At 35.1% G+C, this 18,405-nt stretch overlaps 1 protein-coding gene across 2 annotated transcripts in view; it reads right to left on the reverse strand.

Moving 5' to 3' along the window:
• TBC1D32 (TBC1 domain family member 32) overlaps positions 1-18,405 on the reverse strand; it is a 175,936-nt gene that overhangs the window by 127,209 nt on the left and 30,322 nt on the right. For both annotated transcript variants that reach the window (XM_043963629.1, XM_043963628.1), the window contains exons 7-14: positions 16,557-16,635; positions 16,275-16,378; positions 16,123-16,184; positions 9,649-9,793; positions 8,119-8,178; positions 6,407-6,497; positions 3,752-3,889; positions 2,788-2,880 (exon numbers count right to left, since the gene is read on the reverse strand). In XM_043963629.1, the coding sequence (XP_043819564.1) occupies positions 2,788-2,880; positions 3,752-3,889; positions 6,407-6,497; positions 8,119-8,178; positions 9,649-9,793; positions 16,123-16,184; positions 16,275-16,378; positions 16,557-16,635 (772 nt within the window). The remainder of the gene's footprint in view (positions 1-2,787; positions 2,881-3,751; positions 3,890-6,406; positions 6,498-8,118; positions 8,179-9,648; positions 9,794-16,122; positions 16,185-16,274; positions 16,379-16,556; positions 16,636-18,405) is intronic.

Raw genomic sequence — 18,405 nt, forward strand, 5'->3', positions numbered from 1 at the left:
CTCTCTCTCTCTTTAGAACTCTGGTTCTGCTAAAAAGTCTTTTGTTTCTGATCACTATATCCCTTAATACACTTTCCCTTTTATCTTATCCCTGCTTTCTCTTATGCCCTCCCCTTCCCCTCCTACTTCTCTGTTAGGTAAGACAGATTTATATACCCACGTCTTTGAACCAGTTCAGACTAAAATGAGGTTCAAGCATTGTCCTCCATTCTCCCTTCCACTGTACAATCTTTCCTTGTGTGCCTCCTTTATGTGATATAATTTTTCCCATACTTCCTCTCCCTTTTCCCTTCTCCCAGGGGATCCCTCTTTCTCACATTTTACTTTTTATTTATTTATTTTTTTAGCCCATCGCAACATAATCAACTTACAACCATGACCTTTGTCTTTTAGACTCTTTCTGACTGCTCTAATAATGAAAAAGTTCTTAGGAGTCACATATATCATCTTCCCATATAGAATTGTAAACAATTCAACCTTATGGAGTCATCTTTCACTTTTACCTTTTTTATGCTACTCTTGAGTCTTGTGTGAGAATGTCAAATTTTTCATTCAGCTTCTAGTCTTTTCATCAAGAATACTTGAAACTTGTCTATTTCATTAAATATCCATTTTTATCCTAAAAGATTATACTGTTTACCTGGGATTATAATCCTAGCTCCTTTGCTTTCTGGAATACTTTACTCTCTGACATGGAAACTGCTAAATATTAAGTGATCCTGCCTTTAATTCCATGATATTTTAATTGTTGCTTTCTGGGTGGTTAATAATCTTGGGACTTTTCATTTGGGGATGTCTTTCAGGAGGTGATCAATGGATTCTTTAAACTGCTATTTAACCCTCTGGTTCCAATATATCAGGGCGGTTTTCCTTAATAATTTCTGGAAATATGATGTCTAGGCTCTTTTTTGGTCATGTCTTTTAGGTAATTCAAAATTAAATGATCTCTCTGCAATCTCTTTTCTAGGTCATTTGTTTTTCCAAAGAGGTATTAACATTGTATTTTATATTTTCATTCTTTTGATGTTTTTGTTGGTATCACATCAAATCATTAGATTCTATCTGGTCAATTCTAATTTTTAAGGAACTGTTTTCATCACTGAGCTTTTGTACCTCTTTTTTCCATATGGTATATTCTGCTTTTTTTTTTTTTTTTTTTGGTGAGGCAATTGGGGTTAAGTAACTTGCCCAGGGTCACACAGCTAGTAAGTGTTAACTGTCTGAGGCCAGATTTGAACTCAGGTTCTCCTGAATCCTGGGCCAGTACTCTATCCACTGTACCACCTAGCTGCCCCCTATATTCTGCTTTTTAATGATCATAGTAATCTAGTGTCTGATAAACCCAAACATCCAAGATTTTCAGGTTAAGAAGTCACCATTTGACAAAAATTGGTGGGAAAAGCTGAAAGCAGTTTGGAAAATGCTAGGCATAGACCAACATCTCACACTACATACCAAGATAAGGTAAAAATGAATAAATGATTTAGACATAAAGGGTGATATCACAAGTACAAAAGGTAAGCATGGGCAAATGGAAATGTCAGATACATGGACAAGGGATGAGTTTATGACCAAGCAAGATAGAGAGCATCACAGGAATAAAATGAATAATTTTGATTACATGAAATTAAAGTTTCTCTGAAAAAGACCTAATTTCTCAAATATATAAGGAACTGAGTCAGAATCATAAAGATATACACCATTCCCCAGTCAATGAATGACCGAAAAAACCTGGAAAGACTTACATGAACTGATGCAAAGTAAAATGAGCAGAACCAGGAGAACATGGTACTGATAGCAATATTATAAAATGATCAACTGGAAATGACTTAGCTATTCTCAGCAATACAATGATCCAAGAAAACTCTGAAGGATTTATGATGAAAAAATGCTATCCATCTCCAGAGGAAGAACTAATGGAGTCTGAATACAAATAACAGCATACTTTTTAAAATTTACTTTCTTTATTCTTATTTTATTTTTATCTGTTTTCTTTTACAATATGACTATTATGGAAGTTTTGCATGACTATATATGTATAACCTATATCAAATTGCTTGCCTTCCAAATGAGGGGGCAAGGGAGGGAGCCAGAGAATTTGTAATTCAAACAAATTTAAAGAATGTTAAAAATTGTTCTTGCACATAATTGGGGAAAAACAAAATATTAAATAAATAAATTAAGAACTTAGAGGAGAGAGAGAGAGAGAGAGAGAGAGAGAGAGAGAGAGAGAGAGAGGGAGGGAAGAAGGGAGGGGGAGAGAGAGAGAGAGAGAGAGAGAGAGAGAGAGAGAGAGAGAGAGAGAGAGAGAGAGGTGTTGCCAACAGTAAATTACAGGAGCTCTTCATGGTAGTTGGCCACAAAAGTTAACCACAATAATAAGAGAGAACTCAGAATCTCAAATCTTTCAAGGATTGGGTGGCACAATAAATTTGTCAGTGATCTTTTTGATGTGCAATGTTTGTCTTTTTTGTGGTAAAGTAAACATATATATCTGAATTTTGTGGGTGGTGATAGAGATGCAAAAAAGCGCACCAATAAAACTTTTTTAAAATACCAAGGAAACAAAAAATAGGTGACACAAACAGAGCAATTCATTAAATGTACCTGGTTAAATGTAATTTATGCTTAAAAACCCAAACTGTCCAAAAAGAAAAAAAAAACTCCATCATAATGGATTTTATTGTACATACAATTAAATAAACTATTTCTTATTCTTAAGGTAACAGAATCTTATAATAATTAAATCTTTAATTGTTATCTATTTAAAAATAAAGACAGTATTACCTGCATGTGCTGTTAGTGCCATTTTTGGACAACTGGGAGAGTAATAGATAAGGCGAGTAAACAATACCAACAGATCTGTAAGGGATACTGGATCTAAAGAAACCAGAGAAGAAAAATTGGTCTCTAATATACATGTGACCACCTTAGTCTTGCAAATTTATAAAATACAATTCCTTGCTCCTACTCCTATGTCCTATGCCCTAAAGTACTAGCTCTCAAACAGAGATAGAGAAGCTGACCCACATTTAATAATCATTGTTCAATAAATGAAAAATTACAAGCACAAACCACATAGAGGAGACATACATAGAAAAGAAACAAGCAGAAACTCAGTTTCTGTATTCAGCCAACAAAATAAGCCACATTAGGATGCAGTTTTGCCATTTCAATTGAATAGAAATAATTCAATAAAAGAGTTAAATTCAAGAGGAAAAAAAAATAAAAACAATCAGAACATAGAATTGGCTATTCTTTTAGGATTTACAAAATTTAAACAAACCAAATGCAGTTAAAATAGTTCCCCTTAACTACAAGTCTTAAAGCAAAGACTGAAAAACTACTTGTGAAGAAAGATAAACTTAATTCAATAGTGATTGTACTTAATAATAGCTGAGTTTCTTTCCTTCTCCATAGTCAAATATTAAACAAATGTAAGCTAAAGAGTAGAATACTATGTAGTTCCATTAGTGCTTTCCAAACCAATGAAGATGTTTGGTAGAGGAACAGACAGAACCTAGGAGAATAATTATCCCATGGCAAACTTGAGATGCCTCAAGCATTTAAGTGAGTGTGTAATCTCTTAACAGAAACAGTATCATTGTTCTTATTCTTAGCATTCTCTTTTCTGAAAAGTACCTCAATGTTATATAACAAAGGCAAGTATTTTTAAACACAAATTTTAATCTATTTAAAAGCTACCTATTGAGAAATGTGAATAATTTTCATTTATTCCAGTTGTCCTTACCTTTTCTATTTTTCAGTTTTACAGGAAATAGCTTCCTGCCTTGTGTATAGATCAATAGTCTTCCTAAGAGGCATAGTGAATGAACAAAATAAATATATTGTAATTCTTGTCCTGAATAGAAAGTCTTCTGCTTATTCCCTTAAAAGAAAAAAAAATTAAAACCATTTTAATGTAATTGAATTTACAAGACCCATCTTCTTTGTTTTCTAAATGCTATGTGGCTAACAGTCTAAGGGAGAAAATTCTGGTACAAATAAGAAATGTGTTATTCCTCTAATCTGACAGTTTTCCTTACTAACATTTTCACATGATAGAAATCTTATCTAAGTCAGTGTAGGAAAGCAATCATAATGAAATTTAACTACCCTCAATACCAGGGAAAAGCATAATTTCTATAGTTTGGTGTTGGTACTAGATACTGTATGGGATAGGTGGACTTGAGTCAGTTTAGATTCTGAGGATGGGGTCTGGGAAGTCCCCAGCCCCCAGTCCCTGTTATAGTTAGATCATTTTGTTCATGTTTAATTCCATTCCTTATAATAGAAATCATGTATTTTGCCTTACTGAACCTGATGTACCCTGGTACCCCTTTCCCCAACCTTTGCCTAGATTCCAAACCCCCAGTTCTTGTTAAGGGTTAGTTATGTTGTTGCTATGACCAGGCAGAAAAGATGTCTCCTGTTAGTATAGTTACACCCAGATCTTAACTCTCCCTTTTTGCATTCCTAAATCCTAACTCCAGCCTGGTACCAGCTCCTGGTACCATCACTCCCTTCTTCCCCCTTGCCCCTCCTTACCCAGGTGGAGTGGTTTGGAGTGGTTTTACCCCTCCCATAGTTTCTCCCTTTCCCCTCCCTTGGTTTGACCTTTTCCCCCAGCTCTGGGATATAGCTGAGCATGCATTATACCCTGATCACGGAACTGAACACACATCCTGGGTGAGAGAGGACTGGATGTTAGATTGTAAGCTCACCCTGTGCATGAGGGGAACCCCCTCACCCTTCAAAATCTCTATAAAAACCCAACTCATGAGCACATCAATGTGCTCCTCATCCCTTGCAATGGGGTCATGGGGTCACCTGTTCTCATAAGAATGTAATAAATCTGCCTCTGCTTGACTTGGTGGTGTCCTCAAGTTATTTGGGTAAACTGAGGCAATACTGTCCCAAACAACACCAAAGGGAAGTCATAATATTTAAGTTCTTTCCACATCAACAGAGATTTTTAAAGTGAGGGGATGCTAAATTAAACACCAAATAAATAAATAACAGTAACTAATTCTAACAAACTTTGATACTCCAAAACGTCCAAATATAATTATGTTTATACACTTTTATGTTATGCTTAATCAGGCATGTTAAAATCTTTCCATTACTTCAAAGAATCTACCTTTAGCACCCTTTCTGTTTGTTGGACACTTACTTGGTGCTATGTATTAGCCAAGTCACTATTAGAATACAAAGAAAAAAAGAAAAAAGAATACTAAGGAAGTATAAGCAATGCCTTTGTTCTTCATTGAGCTTACAACCAAGGTAGAAAAGAATATACATGACATAACTAGAGAAAAATAAAAGACATTATAAAATCAATTGTTTAGTAATGGGATACAAATCAGATACAGTGAGAAAATAATTATTAATAATGGATTTCTAGGGGAGACCCAGAGATTAGTTTAGTTGGTCTTTCCCCCTCACCCCAGAAAGTTCAACTCCTGTCAGGGATGAGCCCAGGTGTACAAAAGAAATGGAGATAGATTCTTTTGTCTAGCTCATTGAAAGACTGATGATAATGGACTTTGCCTAAAGCTTTTTAAGGGAGGGCCTTTTGCATTCTTTTCCCTGATGTTATCCAGTAAAGTTCATTTTAATTTGGACCACCTTCAAGTCATGTTAACCAAGGGAATTGAATGATCCTAACCAATTAGCTGTGATCAATGTATAATTACCTGCCTTTATCAAAAGAGGATAAAAAGCCTTGACCATGAGGGTTGCCATCTTGGCTTGCTTTGCCCCTCTTGGCTCAGAATGTGGTTGCTTGTTTTATGCACTCTTCCTCTTAGGCCTTGAGACCACATGCTGTCACTCTGAGATACAAAATGAGTCCAGGGTTTTTCTCCTGCTGGTGCTAATTGCCTCGGTCAATTCTTTACTGGTGTATATGTTATTAATTAATAATAAAAGCTTACTGCCAAAACGGGTGCAATAGCAATTAATATATAAGTAGCTATAATTTTAGAAACACAGTTTAGCACAAGTAATTTATAAAACACAGTACAAAAAGAGTACAAAAAACAGAGCAATTAGTAGGTGCCAAGCAATCAAAGACGGCTTCTTGGAGTTAAGTTTGGTATTAAGTTGAGCTATAAAGAAGAATATTGCAATAACCAAGGCTAGGAAACATCTCAGAGTAAATTAAATAATTACACATGGGGAATAAATCCTAATGATTATATAATTATTCTAAAATTGTAATCCTTTGTGATATATTTAACATTGTGAAAATGTTTGCTTTTATCTATGTCTGAGAATTAAACAACTTGCCACAATTATCTATATTTACTTTATCTGAAAAATAAAATGATTGTTTAAACAATTTTTATATTTCTTAATAAACTAATTTGATTTCTTTTTTTAACTCAAGGAAAATGGCACTCACCACAATGTTTAGGACGTATCAAATTTTCATCAGATCTCATATTCTCACATGATTCTAAATATTGAACACACTGCTGAACTGATGTTGTTATCTATCAAAAATAACAAATTGTAAGCATCCTAGAAATCTGCATAATACCTCATTCTAGGGTTTAAGATAAATTAGATAAATTAAGGTGAGGTCTTTAAAAATGCTCTAGGAAAATAACAGGACAGATTGAAATTATGATTCACAATATTTAGGATTGTGCTTTTTCAGTCTACTGATAATTACTGCCCTCAGATGAATTTGATCAATATGATGTACTTAATTAACAAAATTTCGTGAAAACATATGTGGGCCAAAGTATTTTGCAAACATACAATAGAACCCTATTACAATGCTGACTTGAGAGCATAAGAACAATATAAAGTTTTACATATTACTGTATAATATATAAAATTTTGTACACAAAGGGGGATGATTTAACCTAATCTAACAATATCTACCTTGTTAAAAAGTTTTCATAGGATTTTATTGCATCTATAGGGCTAAATTATCACATATTGAACTTTTCACAGAAATGAAATGACGTCAAACATTTTTTTTTTAATTATCTTCTTACCACCAGTTTGAATTTGTATTTTTGGAAGGATCTCTACTGAGTCTGTATGAGTATATATGTATTTCTGCAATTATATGAATGATTGTGAAGATTTGATTTTTATTTATTTAAAGGAATTAACATGGAAGTAAATCACGAACAAGACTGGAGAAGAGCTTTTTCCTAATACATAGAGTATTACATCTTAAAAATCCTTCTCCAAGTCTAGGTCACAAAATGATACAAGGGGGAGACAAGCTATGACCTGGGTGAGATCAAACTTCTGTTCTGTTACCTTTTTGTTCAGTGAAGCCCTACATATAAGGGGGAGGAGAGGAGAAGTAGGTACATCTAATATATTTAATGCATTCTTGTTCTTTCCACATTTTTAACTAGTTTTCCATTATCCTGTATGATACAGAATGTCTTTCAAAAAAGTTTCACAGGGCAGCTAGATGGCGCAGTGGTTGGAGCACCAGCCCTGGATTCAGGAGTACCTGAGTTCAAATCCGGCCTCAGACACTTGACACTTACTAGCTGTGTGACTCTGGGCAAGTCACTTAACCCCCATTGCCTAAAAAAAAAAAAAAAGTTTCACAGTACTTCCTATAGTGTGAATTTAATAAATATTAACTGACTTTTCTAATAGATATTGTAATGGAATCCAATCATTGGTTCAAGTTTCTTGTCCATTGTTTATTTTTAATTCTTAAAGTAATCTGGAAAATTTCAAAATTCTTCTTGTTCCTAAGTTTTTCTGTATCTTTTCTTTACAATTTCAGGTATTTTCCACATAATCTAATGCTTTTTTTATGTTATTAGCTGCTCAAATACTGCTATTACAAGATTGCTCCCTTCTTTTATCATTTGTTGAATGTTGCTCTGGCACTAACCTTATGCATTTTCCAGCCCTCTTTCCCCCTCCCCCCAATTTAAGGGCTTTCAATTTCAGTCCTTTTGAGCTTTAAGGAATTCTGATTTTAAAAGTTAACTAAAAGATTGGCTGGTGATTCTGCTTAGTTTATATAACAATACACCTAGTTTTGGACACTGCTTATGAAAATCGGTCCACATAGCTTTTGTTTTTAGCAATACTATTTCCTCCAAATTATTGTACATTTTTACTTACCAGAGATTTATATTTTTTTTCAAGAAGTTGTAATACCACAGTTCTGCTATAATATGCATGCTAAAATTAGGAGGAAAATATAAATTATATTTCATTTAATGTTCAAATTATATCCCCCCAAAATCAGTTTTTCTGCATCATTTCCAATAATTATATAATTAATGACACAATAAATTAAGTTTTCAGTCATCCTAATCAGCACCAAGCAGATTTCTCTATTAGCATTGGATTAGAACCAAGGCAATCAAGAGAACTGAAATGAATAAATGCATTTCACAATACTATTTTATCATTTAGTGATGGGACAGAAAAAAAAATATTCAATACTTTATTTGTACTCAAATATATATTAAGCTTTTCTTACACTACAAATGGGTCAAGAACTGGGCCCAGAATAGTAGGAAACACTGGATCTAGGTTTTCATAGGAATAGAGAACTCTGGGTAAGGAAATACCCTCTAGCAATGTAGATAGATCCTTCCTCTCCCCTCAGCAATTTATCTCCTTAAAGAATTGCCAGGGGCATTGAAGGATTAAGGTTACTTAGGGTACATAGGGTCACTCAATCTATATGTTCCAGAGATAGGACATGAAACTAAATCTTCCTGGCAGAGGTTGGCTTTTATGATGCCCTCCCCAGACATTTAGAGATAGAAACAGAGATCTAGATAGACAATATGATAGAATAGGATGAATTTGTGCTCATAGTGATCTACTCTGAGCACCTTAAAATGTCAACTGAATATTATTACTTTTATCTTTCTCAGAAATCAAATGCAGGGGGAAACAAAAAACAAAAAACAACACATCCTTTGTGAGGGTGCCAGTTTGTTGAATATTGTTAATCTTAGTCTTACTGTATATTTGGGTAAATGATATAAAATTCACCAATGTATGACCTAGCCTAAATTGTGTCAGAAACTTTTACTCTATCCTAAGGTAATAGACATGGTCTGCTTTCTTTTCAAACCTCCACCATTCTATGTTATTCACTGAGTAATACACAATACAAAGGAAGGGAGATAAGCAGAAGTGGGTACTATAAGCACTACCTCTTTGGCACAGTGTTAAACATTTAGCAGCAGTTATTAAAGGCAATAGCACCATTACATAAGAGAAAACCTTGTTGCAAATGGGGTTCATTACTACTAACAAGCAGCAGTAGGTTCCTTGGAGAAATGTCAGTGGCCACAATTGTATCCAAAATACACTTTCTGAATCACATGCTCAAACTTCTGCCATCAATTGATGGCATAAGATAAATTGACTGTTTATTTTTTCCCCCAATGTTTTACTATACCTATTTAAAATTATAAATATAAAAAGAACAAATAAATACAATTAATAAATATTAAATTTTTACATGAAAGTGTACTTGATCAAAAATAATTTAACAATATGTCACATCGCACTCAATAAATATTCATTGAATAAATGACTTTTTACACATTTTTAAAGTTCTCTAATCTTATATGTTAACCAGAATATTAAGGTACTTACAATCTAACAACATATTCCATTTTCTCTTACCATCCATTTTTTGAACCACACAGCTTTGACATCAAGTAATGCCAAAAAAAAGATTGGATCCAAAATCTTTTGTGAGACAAGTAGACTTTGGTCATGCTTAATTGATAACAGTGACAGAGTACTCCCCACAATTTCTTCCATATACCTTGAAATTTAAAAAAAAAAATACTTAAATTATTTTTAGGATAGAATTACTGAATTAGGTGATCTTAAAGGTCATACAGTCCAATTTCTTCACTTTAATTTGTGGAAGAAAGATAAAAGGATAAACACATATATTTAAAATTTACATATGCTTTAAAAAAGCAACATCTTACTACTTAACAATAATGTTCCTAAATTATTACCTCATTCTGCTGCACAGAAGGTACTTTTCCCACCACTAAAAAAAAACAAAACAAAACAAAACAAAAAAAACCCAAAACAAACAAACAAAAAAACCCAGCCATTCTTCAGAACTATTTAATGAATTCACAGAAACTTTTTACAATCTTTTTAAGACAATGGAAAACATTTTTTAAAATTTATATAGAAAAAGCAATTCAGACCCAATCAAATTAATTGAGTGGAATTTAATCAAGATACTAGAATTATTTTGGTTGTAATAAAAAAGCAAACCTTTAATAATCCATAATCAAGAATTCATGTGTAACATATTTACTTATTTTAAAAACCTATAAATCTAACTGAGAGAAAAGACCCTATTTGGACTCTTCTCAGAGCCCTAGGGACAGAAGGTGAATTTGGTTTTGTAATGATTGGAATGACGCCACCTACTGGAGACTTGCTGTGGGAAAGCTCCACCATGAGGAAAATGCCTCAGAGGCATTGTGGCTTTTCCTTGGCGTCAGGAAATGACGTTTGCTCATGGGTGCTGTCTATCAAGGCTACCAGCCAATCAACTTGAGGAGCCTCCTATGGTCTGGGAGGAGACAGGAAGGAGGAAAGGGAGCCTGCGCAGAGAGCGCTAGGGTTTTTTGGCTTCCTGACTTGATGGTGGTGGCGGAGAGGACTTCACAGGAAATTGGAGGAAAGATAGGAATGCCAGGCTGTTAGAATTCTGTTCTCAATCTTTTTTCTTTCTATTTTCCAATAAACCCTTAAAAACCTAAACTCGTTTTATCAGTGATTTTTAGTCAGTTTCCCCCAAACTGGGGGAACAGATTAGAATCCACATTTAGAATCTTACACAGTTTCAAGCCCCACAAATTTGCTGCCCGAACCTCCCATCAGAGGGCCACCTGGCATACAAGGCTCTGGAAAGCCAAGGTCCTGGGATTTAGGCCTGAGCAGGGCCTGGAACAGGGTCTGTGCTTTGTGGGAAGCGAGCTAAGCTGGGAGTTCACCTTGAGGCGCCCAAGGTGGTTCCCACGTGACCCTGATGTTCAAACCCCGATTTAAGTTTTATTTTTTGAAAAGTTACGTATGTTTACGTATGTTAACATGGCACTGTTCTAGTGAGGAATGGACACTCTTGCCCAGAATAAGGTTACAGCCTATTGTCACAATTTCGTTGGTCAACTGGTACAATCTGACTGGTTGTTAATAGCGTAGTTTGACTGGGGACTGATAAAATCTGATTGGTCATTACAGTTACCATATATGGAAATTTGGTACTATATGCTATGATTGGTTTTTTCTGTAATGCTGTATGTAAATAGGAACTGTAATGTGATTGGTCAAGAGGAACCCTTGGGGGTATAAATAACAGTGCAGGACCTCACTTCAGTGTACTCTCTAGCACATTCAGAAGAGTGTCCATGTTTGAAAATGAATAAAGCCTTCACCCACACTTTGCTGCCTGCTTGAATTCTTTGAGCTGTGAGCTACTAGCAACACTTGAGCTGCTAACACGAGCTAGGCAACACTATTCAAGCTGTTGGCTGTGTTTCTAATATTTACCAAAGAAAATAAAGTTTTTTTAATCCTACATTATTACCTTACAGCAGTGATATAATCCAATAAATATATTCTTGTGGTAAAAAGTGAAAGCGTTTAGAGTAGGTTAACAATAACTGAAGGACGCGAGTTTCTGAAGGACCACCCTTTCGGGGAGAAGACCGTGACGAACAGCCGTGCATCTGCTAAGCACTCCACATGAACAGAAGTGGTCTCTTGCTCACTCTACACACACACACACACACACACACACACACACACACACACACACACACACACACACATGCTGACTCAGGTTTGACTCGTGGTCCTTGGTGATCGGCCTGGTCCCCTGGAATAGCACATGCTTGACGCGGTTCTCAGCCTCAGAGGTGGCCTTGGGATTTGGTGAGTTCTATATGGAATATAGACTGAGCTTAGATCTAAGACTATTTATTTGTATTTCTACTTTCCTATTTCTCTAATCAGCATCACCTTGTTTGTTGGCTAATTAATTCCCAAACAACAAAAGCTAAGTAATCCATTTCTAACTAAAGCTCAGAGGTTTCTTTCTCTTACTGGTCTGGGAGATATATAAGGGAAAGGTTAAAGGGGAGTTTAATACTCTTATATCCAATTTTAAATTTCACACTCCCAATCTTCCATCCAGTGACATTGGCCTTTTTGAATCCTATCTTCTATAGGAAATCTCTTCCAAGTCCTTTTAATTCTAGTGCCTTGCCTTTGGTAATTATAGCCTATTTATCCTGTATATAGCTTGTTTGTATATATTTGATTGTTTGTTGTCTCTCCATTAGAATGTGTGCCTCTTAAAGGAAGGTAATATCTTTTGTGTCTTTTTGCTTCCTCAGTGTTTAGCACAATGCCTATCACTTAGAAGACTCTTAAAAATGTTCAATGCTGGACTTCCAGGGTGGAGCCAAGATGGCAGAAAAAAGGCAGTGAGCTCTTGAACTCATGACATGATCACTCCAAAAAAATCCAAATAACGCCATAGGAAAATGCCTGGAGCAGCAAAACTCAGAGAAGAATGTGCTGAAATCATCTTCTAACCAAGAACAGCTTGGAAGGTCAGAAGGAGGGAGCTGCTGTGCTGATACAGGAGTTGAGCCCAACCCCACAGTCACCCTAACACAGATCCAGTCCCAGGAAGGTCCTACCAGAGAAGTAGACCCCCAGAGCCTCTGAATCAGCTGAAGCTCCAGTGTTGTCTGGAACTAAGCTCAGTCTGGTGAGTGGGCTGAGCCCTGGGCAGGGGAGAGACTACAAGGGTCTATGCTGGTGCTGAGGCAGAACTTGGGTTTTTCACCCCTGCTGAGAACCAGGTAGAACTCAAGTAGAAGTGGCCCAGGTGTGGGAGGGGCACAGGCTCCTCGGCGCTAACAACCACAACACACAAAGCTGGTTGATTGGCAAGTTGGTCTGGGGTCATCTAGGACCAGGAAACAGGCCGGGTGAGGGAAGAACCTGATTCTCCTTAAATCATACCACCTGGGACTTCTTAAGCTTGGGATACTGTAGCCTAGAAACAGTGCCCCACTTTAAGGAGCTAAAATTCAAGTAAAAGAAAGGCAAGATAAGCAGACAGAGAAACGTGAGGACCATAGAAAGTTGCTTCAGTAACAAGGAAGACCAAGGGGCACCCTCAGAGGAAGATGTCAACATCAGGGCCCCTATATCTAAAGCTTCCAAGAAAAATACTAATTTGTCTCAGGCCATAGGGGTGCTCAAAAAGGACTTTGAAGTTAAAGTTAGAGAGGTAGAGGAAAAAATGGAAAGAGAAATGAGGGTGATGCAGGAAAGACATGAGAAAAATATCAACAGCTTGAAAAGCCAAATAGAAAAGGTCTCTGATGAAAATAATTGCCTAAGAATTAGGAATGAACAAATGGAAACCAGTGACTTTATGAGAAACCAAGACACAATAAAGCAAATCCAAATGAATAAAAAAATAGAGGGCAATGTGAAATATCTTCTGGGAAAAACTGCTGACCTGGAAAATTGGTCCAGGACAGATAATTTGAAAATTATTGGTCTACCTGAAAACCATGATCAAGGAAAGAACTTAGACATCATCTTCCAAGATATTCTCAGGGAAAATTGCCCTGAAATTCTATAAGAAGAAGCTAAAATAGAAATTGAAAGAATCCACCAATCACCTCCTGAAAGAGATCCCAAAAGGAAAACTCCTAGGAATATTATAGCAAAATTCGAGAGCTCTCAGGTCAAGGAGAAAATATTGCAAGCTGCCAAAAAGAAAGAATTCAAGTGCTGTGGAGCCCCAGTCAGGATAGCACCAGATCTAGCAGCTTCTACATTAAAGGACCAGAGGGCATGGATTATGGTATTCCAAAGGGCAAAGAAAATGGGATTACAACTAAGAATCAGCTACCCAGCAAAACTCAGCATTATCTTTCAGCGGAAAAAAATGGGACTTTAATGAAAAAGAAGACTTTCAGATATTTGTGATGAAAAGACCTGAACTGAATGGCAAATTTGACTTTCAAATACAAGACCCTAGAGAACCATAAAAAATTGGAGCTGGGGGACATACCCGGGGTTGTATAGTGGGCGATTGTCTTGTGTCTGAGGCCGGGTTTTGGCGGGGATCCCCCTGGGTCTAGGGGTGATGATTTGTCCACTGTGTCACTTAGCTAGGTGATGACATCTTTAGGGTTAAATTGAGGGGTGAAGTGAATTGACTGGGGGAGGGGGAAGGGCAGAGGTGAAATGAAAGAAACAGGAAAAGGCTTATGGAGTGGGGGAAGAGATGGGAGAGGAGCAGGGCAGTAAATGAATTTTACACTCATTAGAAAAGGTTCAAAGACCTTAAACTCATCAGAGCTCCCTCAAGGAGGGAATAGCAGACACACCCAACTGGGTAGAGTAATCTATTTAATCTGGGCAGTAAATGATCCTAACACTCATTAGAATTGGCTCAAAGACCTCAATCTCATCAGAATTGGCTCAAGGAGGGAATAATGTACACACTCAATTGGGTAGAGTAATCTCTCTAACTCTGCAGGAAAATAGGAGGGAAAGGGGATAAAGAAAGAGGGGCAAAAGAAGGAAGAGCAGAGTGGGGGAGGAGACAGACAGAAGCAAATCCCTTTTGAAGGGTGATAGGATGAAAGAAGATGGATAATAGAATAAATATCATGGGGAAGGGAATAGGATGGAAGGGAAACAGTTAACAAAGTAATCATGAAAAAGAAAAAAGCGGGGGAAAATTGTACAAAAAATATTTATAGCAACTCTTGGTGGAGGCTAAGAATTGAGACTCAAGGGAATGTCCATCAATTGGGGAATGATGGAAAAAGCTATGCTATATGATTGTAGTGGAATAGTCTTGTGCTACAGGAAATGACAAACAGGATGATCCCAGAAAAACCTGAAAAGACTAATGAACATCTATGTATAGTGAAGTGAGCAGAGCTGGTAGGACATTGTGCATAGTGACAGCAGTACTGTTCAATGAGCAATTGTGAATGACTTAACTACTCTCAGCAATGCAATGATCCAAGACAATCCCAAGGAACTAATGAGGAAGCTTACTATGCACCCCTATGGAAAGAACTGATAAAAAGAACACTTGTGGATTATACATATATAACCTGGTTGCAATCTTGTGGAGGGGGTAGGAAAGAGAGGGAGGGAGGGAGAAAAGTTTGGAACTCTAAATCTTATGAAAATGAATGTTGAAAAGTATTACATGTAACTGGAAAATAAAATAAATGTTGCTAAAAAAAATAAAAGTTATCATGGCCTATTAAAAAATGCTTAATGCTTGATTAATAATAGTATTTTTCATTAAGAGATCAAGAAAATAAACATAATGCCAAAATAAAAGTTAAAATAGCTTCTATAAACAAGTAACATTTAACATCCTTTTAAATGTACATTTATCATTTAAATATACACATTTTTTTACAAATATTTTCCTTTGAACTGGATTTCAAAAACTGAATAGTTCATTACAATGTAAAAAAATATAAGGTATAAGACAATAAATTGCATTGATTAATCAGCTATTCTTCAAATGGGAAAGCTGAAGTTTAGACTACCAATTCACTTTAATATTACTTTAGTTTTTAATAAATTAACTTTTAAGTTAAAAAGAAAATGGGGTGAAAGGAAATAACACAAACTAGGAAATGGAAATAAAGGTTCAGTAAAGTTGTTGCACTATTGAGAGATCAACTGGTTAGTAGTCTCTTAAAAGAGATAAAAGAAAAGTAGAAGGTTTGATATGGAGCACATTATTATAAGTTATGCTACAATCACCTAAAATGAAGTTATAATGCCCATGGAAATAAGAATAGGTCTCTAGAAATGTGTAGTACAGGAAGAACTGCTTAGAATTACAACACAGTTGAGAAAGGGATGCAAAAGAGTGATACAATGTTATTATTTTGATAATCATATATACATAAATATATCAATTATATCACAGGTCCTCTCCATATTCCTATTCCCAAATAACAAAATAGAGTACTTAAGTCTCACATGAAATATGGGAAGAAACAGTCAAATCCACCTTTATACTTCTAAATCTGACATTTTCTAAGGACTTACATCTCTGGATGATGAATCCAAAAAGATGGAACCTCCTTTTGATATTCATTTAGAAGACGCACCTATATAGAATACAGGAACATAATTTGAAAAACAGGAATTCTGAAATATAAAACTAAATACAAAGGAATGTGTATTTAATCAATACATACCTTTTTAAGTAAACGGATCACATTAGGATGAGTAACATCTACCCCAGTCAATAGAGTTGGAATATGGTTTTCCCCCGAAAGGAAATATAATTCCAAATGTCTGGCTGAAAAGGTAAAATATAATAACAGAACAATTTCATTACACCAAACATTTGGTAGTTTTATCTGAAAGCTATTCCCCACTCATTTTCCAAGAAGTGTATGTTTATATATTAGTGTATAGAAGGATGCATATAGATATGGGAGAGAAAAATTGTGAGAAAACATGTATAAAATACATACCTAAGCTTGTATAAATTTCTTTGGTCATATGCAGTGGTGAAAGAGTAAATGTCTGTGCATAGAATTTCAAAATTCGATCCTATATAAAAAGGATAGACAATTTACACCCAGCATTCCAATTAATGAATGTAAGAGGAATATGTGCAAAACAAATGGCTGTTTAAACTTTGCAAAAAAGAATAATATTTTTCAAAGGGTGGTCCCTTAAAGGATGAACCCAGGGAAGAAAGTCAATCATTCATGTATCTACTTAGATTCCTACTTATAAAAGAACAGATGTTCACATGCTGGCCAAGCAAAACAGATATTACAAAATGACATACAGATTAGTCAATTAACCAAGTTGGAATTTTTAAAATATATCACAATTTAGAATATCAGCATGGGCCAATAAACTATAGAAAAGAGATAGTCACAATTTCCTCTGACTGAATTTAATCACTATCTTTTTCAAATCCTAACTTTTTTGTTGAGTTTCACAGTAGAAACATTTCCCTAGTTACGTTTTTCCTACTCCCAAAGAAAAAAGATACCGCTACACATTGATGGCAATAGAGAAAGAGCTCCAATCTTATAATTTCAATTACTGTAGGGAGCTCCTGGTAAGAAACCACCTCTATCAATGTAGATGTCTAAGTGTTCTGCAAGGCAGAGTCATAGAGACATATGCGAAGCATTAACTGGATCACAGTCACTCAGCCCAGATTTGTCTGAGGTCTGACTTGAATCTGGATCTTCTTCACTCCAAGGCCAACTCTCTATACTACATTAATAATTAAAGTAAATGAGATTTGCCAAGGATCAAACAAGCATGTGTCAAAGGCAGAAATTGAACACAGGTCTTTTTAGCTTTAAAGCCACTTCTCTTCCTACTCTCTCTATCCACTTTCATGATTAAAATATTTAATTTATACATATATATGTATACATATATGTGTATATGTATATAAAATATACATATATATACATATTCAAGTATATAGTTAAGTATTATTTTAATGTTATGCAATTCTGTTAAACCATTATAATAAATTATATAGAAGCAACTAAACAACAGATGTTCCCTTTCTTTAATTTTAAATTGTATCAACTTGAACATATAGGAATGTGTTAAAGTGTAATAATTAAGTCCTATTTTCCATAGCTTTACATGACATAGTTCCACTAGCAAGTGACTGAAAATATTCTCTAGCAATCCTGAGAAATCTGTGCCAAATCTAAGATATTTAATTCTTCATCAAGTGCAAGTTTTCATTTATAGCAAATTGGTGGCAATTCATAACATTTTAACTAATGGTATTATAGCTTCTTATGTACTGCTTCAAGTCATAGTCTTTTCTAAAAAAAAGTCACTAGAAGCATAGAATCAAAGTTAAAAGAAATTTTAGTGCATATATTAGGAATGAAAATAATTTCTTGCTGGATTTCCTAATCCAAAATGATTGTTTCTATGACCTCTTCTCCTATTAAAAGATTCATCTGATTATTTTTAATAAGTAATGGTACTGTCTACTGCTATAAAAAGATCCACTATTAAACATTAATAAATAAAATGGTTAAGTACAGAACTCTTTATGGGGATCACTAACTCATAACTAAAACTATCAAAGTATTTTACATAAAATATTTAAATGAATGTAATTGCTTCCTAAGCTGCCAGTCTCATTATGTTAAAGTATTCACTAAATACACTCTTTACTGAGTCAAGAAAAAATAAAAGTATAACACAATACTCTCTTTGACCTTTTAATTAAAGAACATCAGAAATATTAAAAACATGACCCACAAAGGCATTTTCCTTGTCTGATTACTATGAGTTAAAATTGCTTAGTTTGTAGTAGTCTGCAAC

The sequence above is a fragment of the Dromiciops gliroides genome, chromosome 4 (assembly GCF_019393635.1).
Source record: "Dromiciops gliroides isolate mDroGli1 chromosome 4, mDroGli1.pri, whole genome shotgun sequence".
NCBI classification, from domain to species: Eukaryota; Metazoa; Chordata; class Mammalia; order Microbiotheria; family Microbiotheriidae; genus Dromiciops; species Dromiciops gliroides.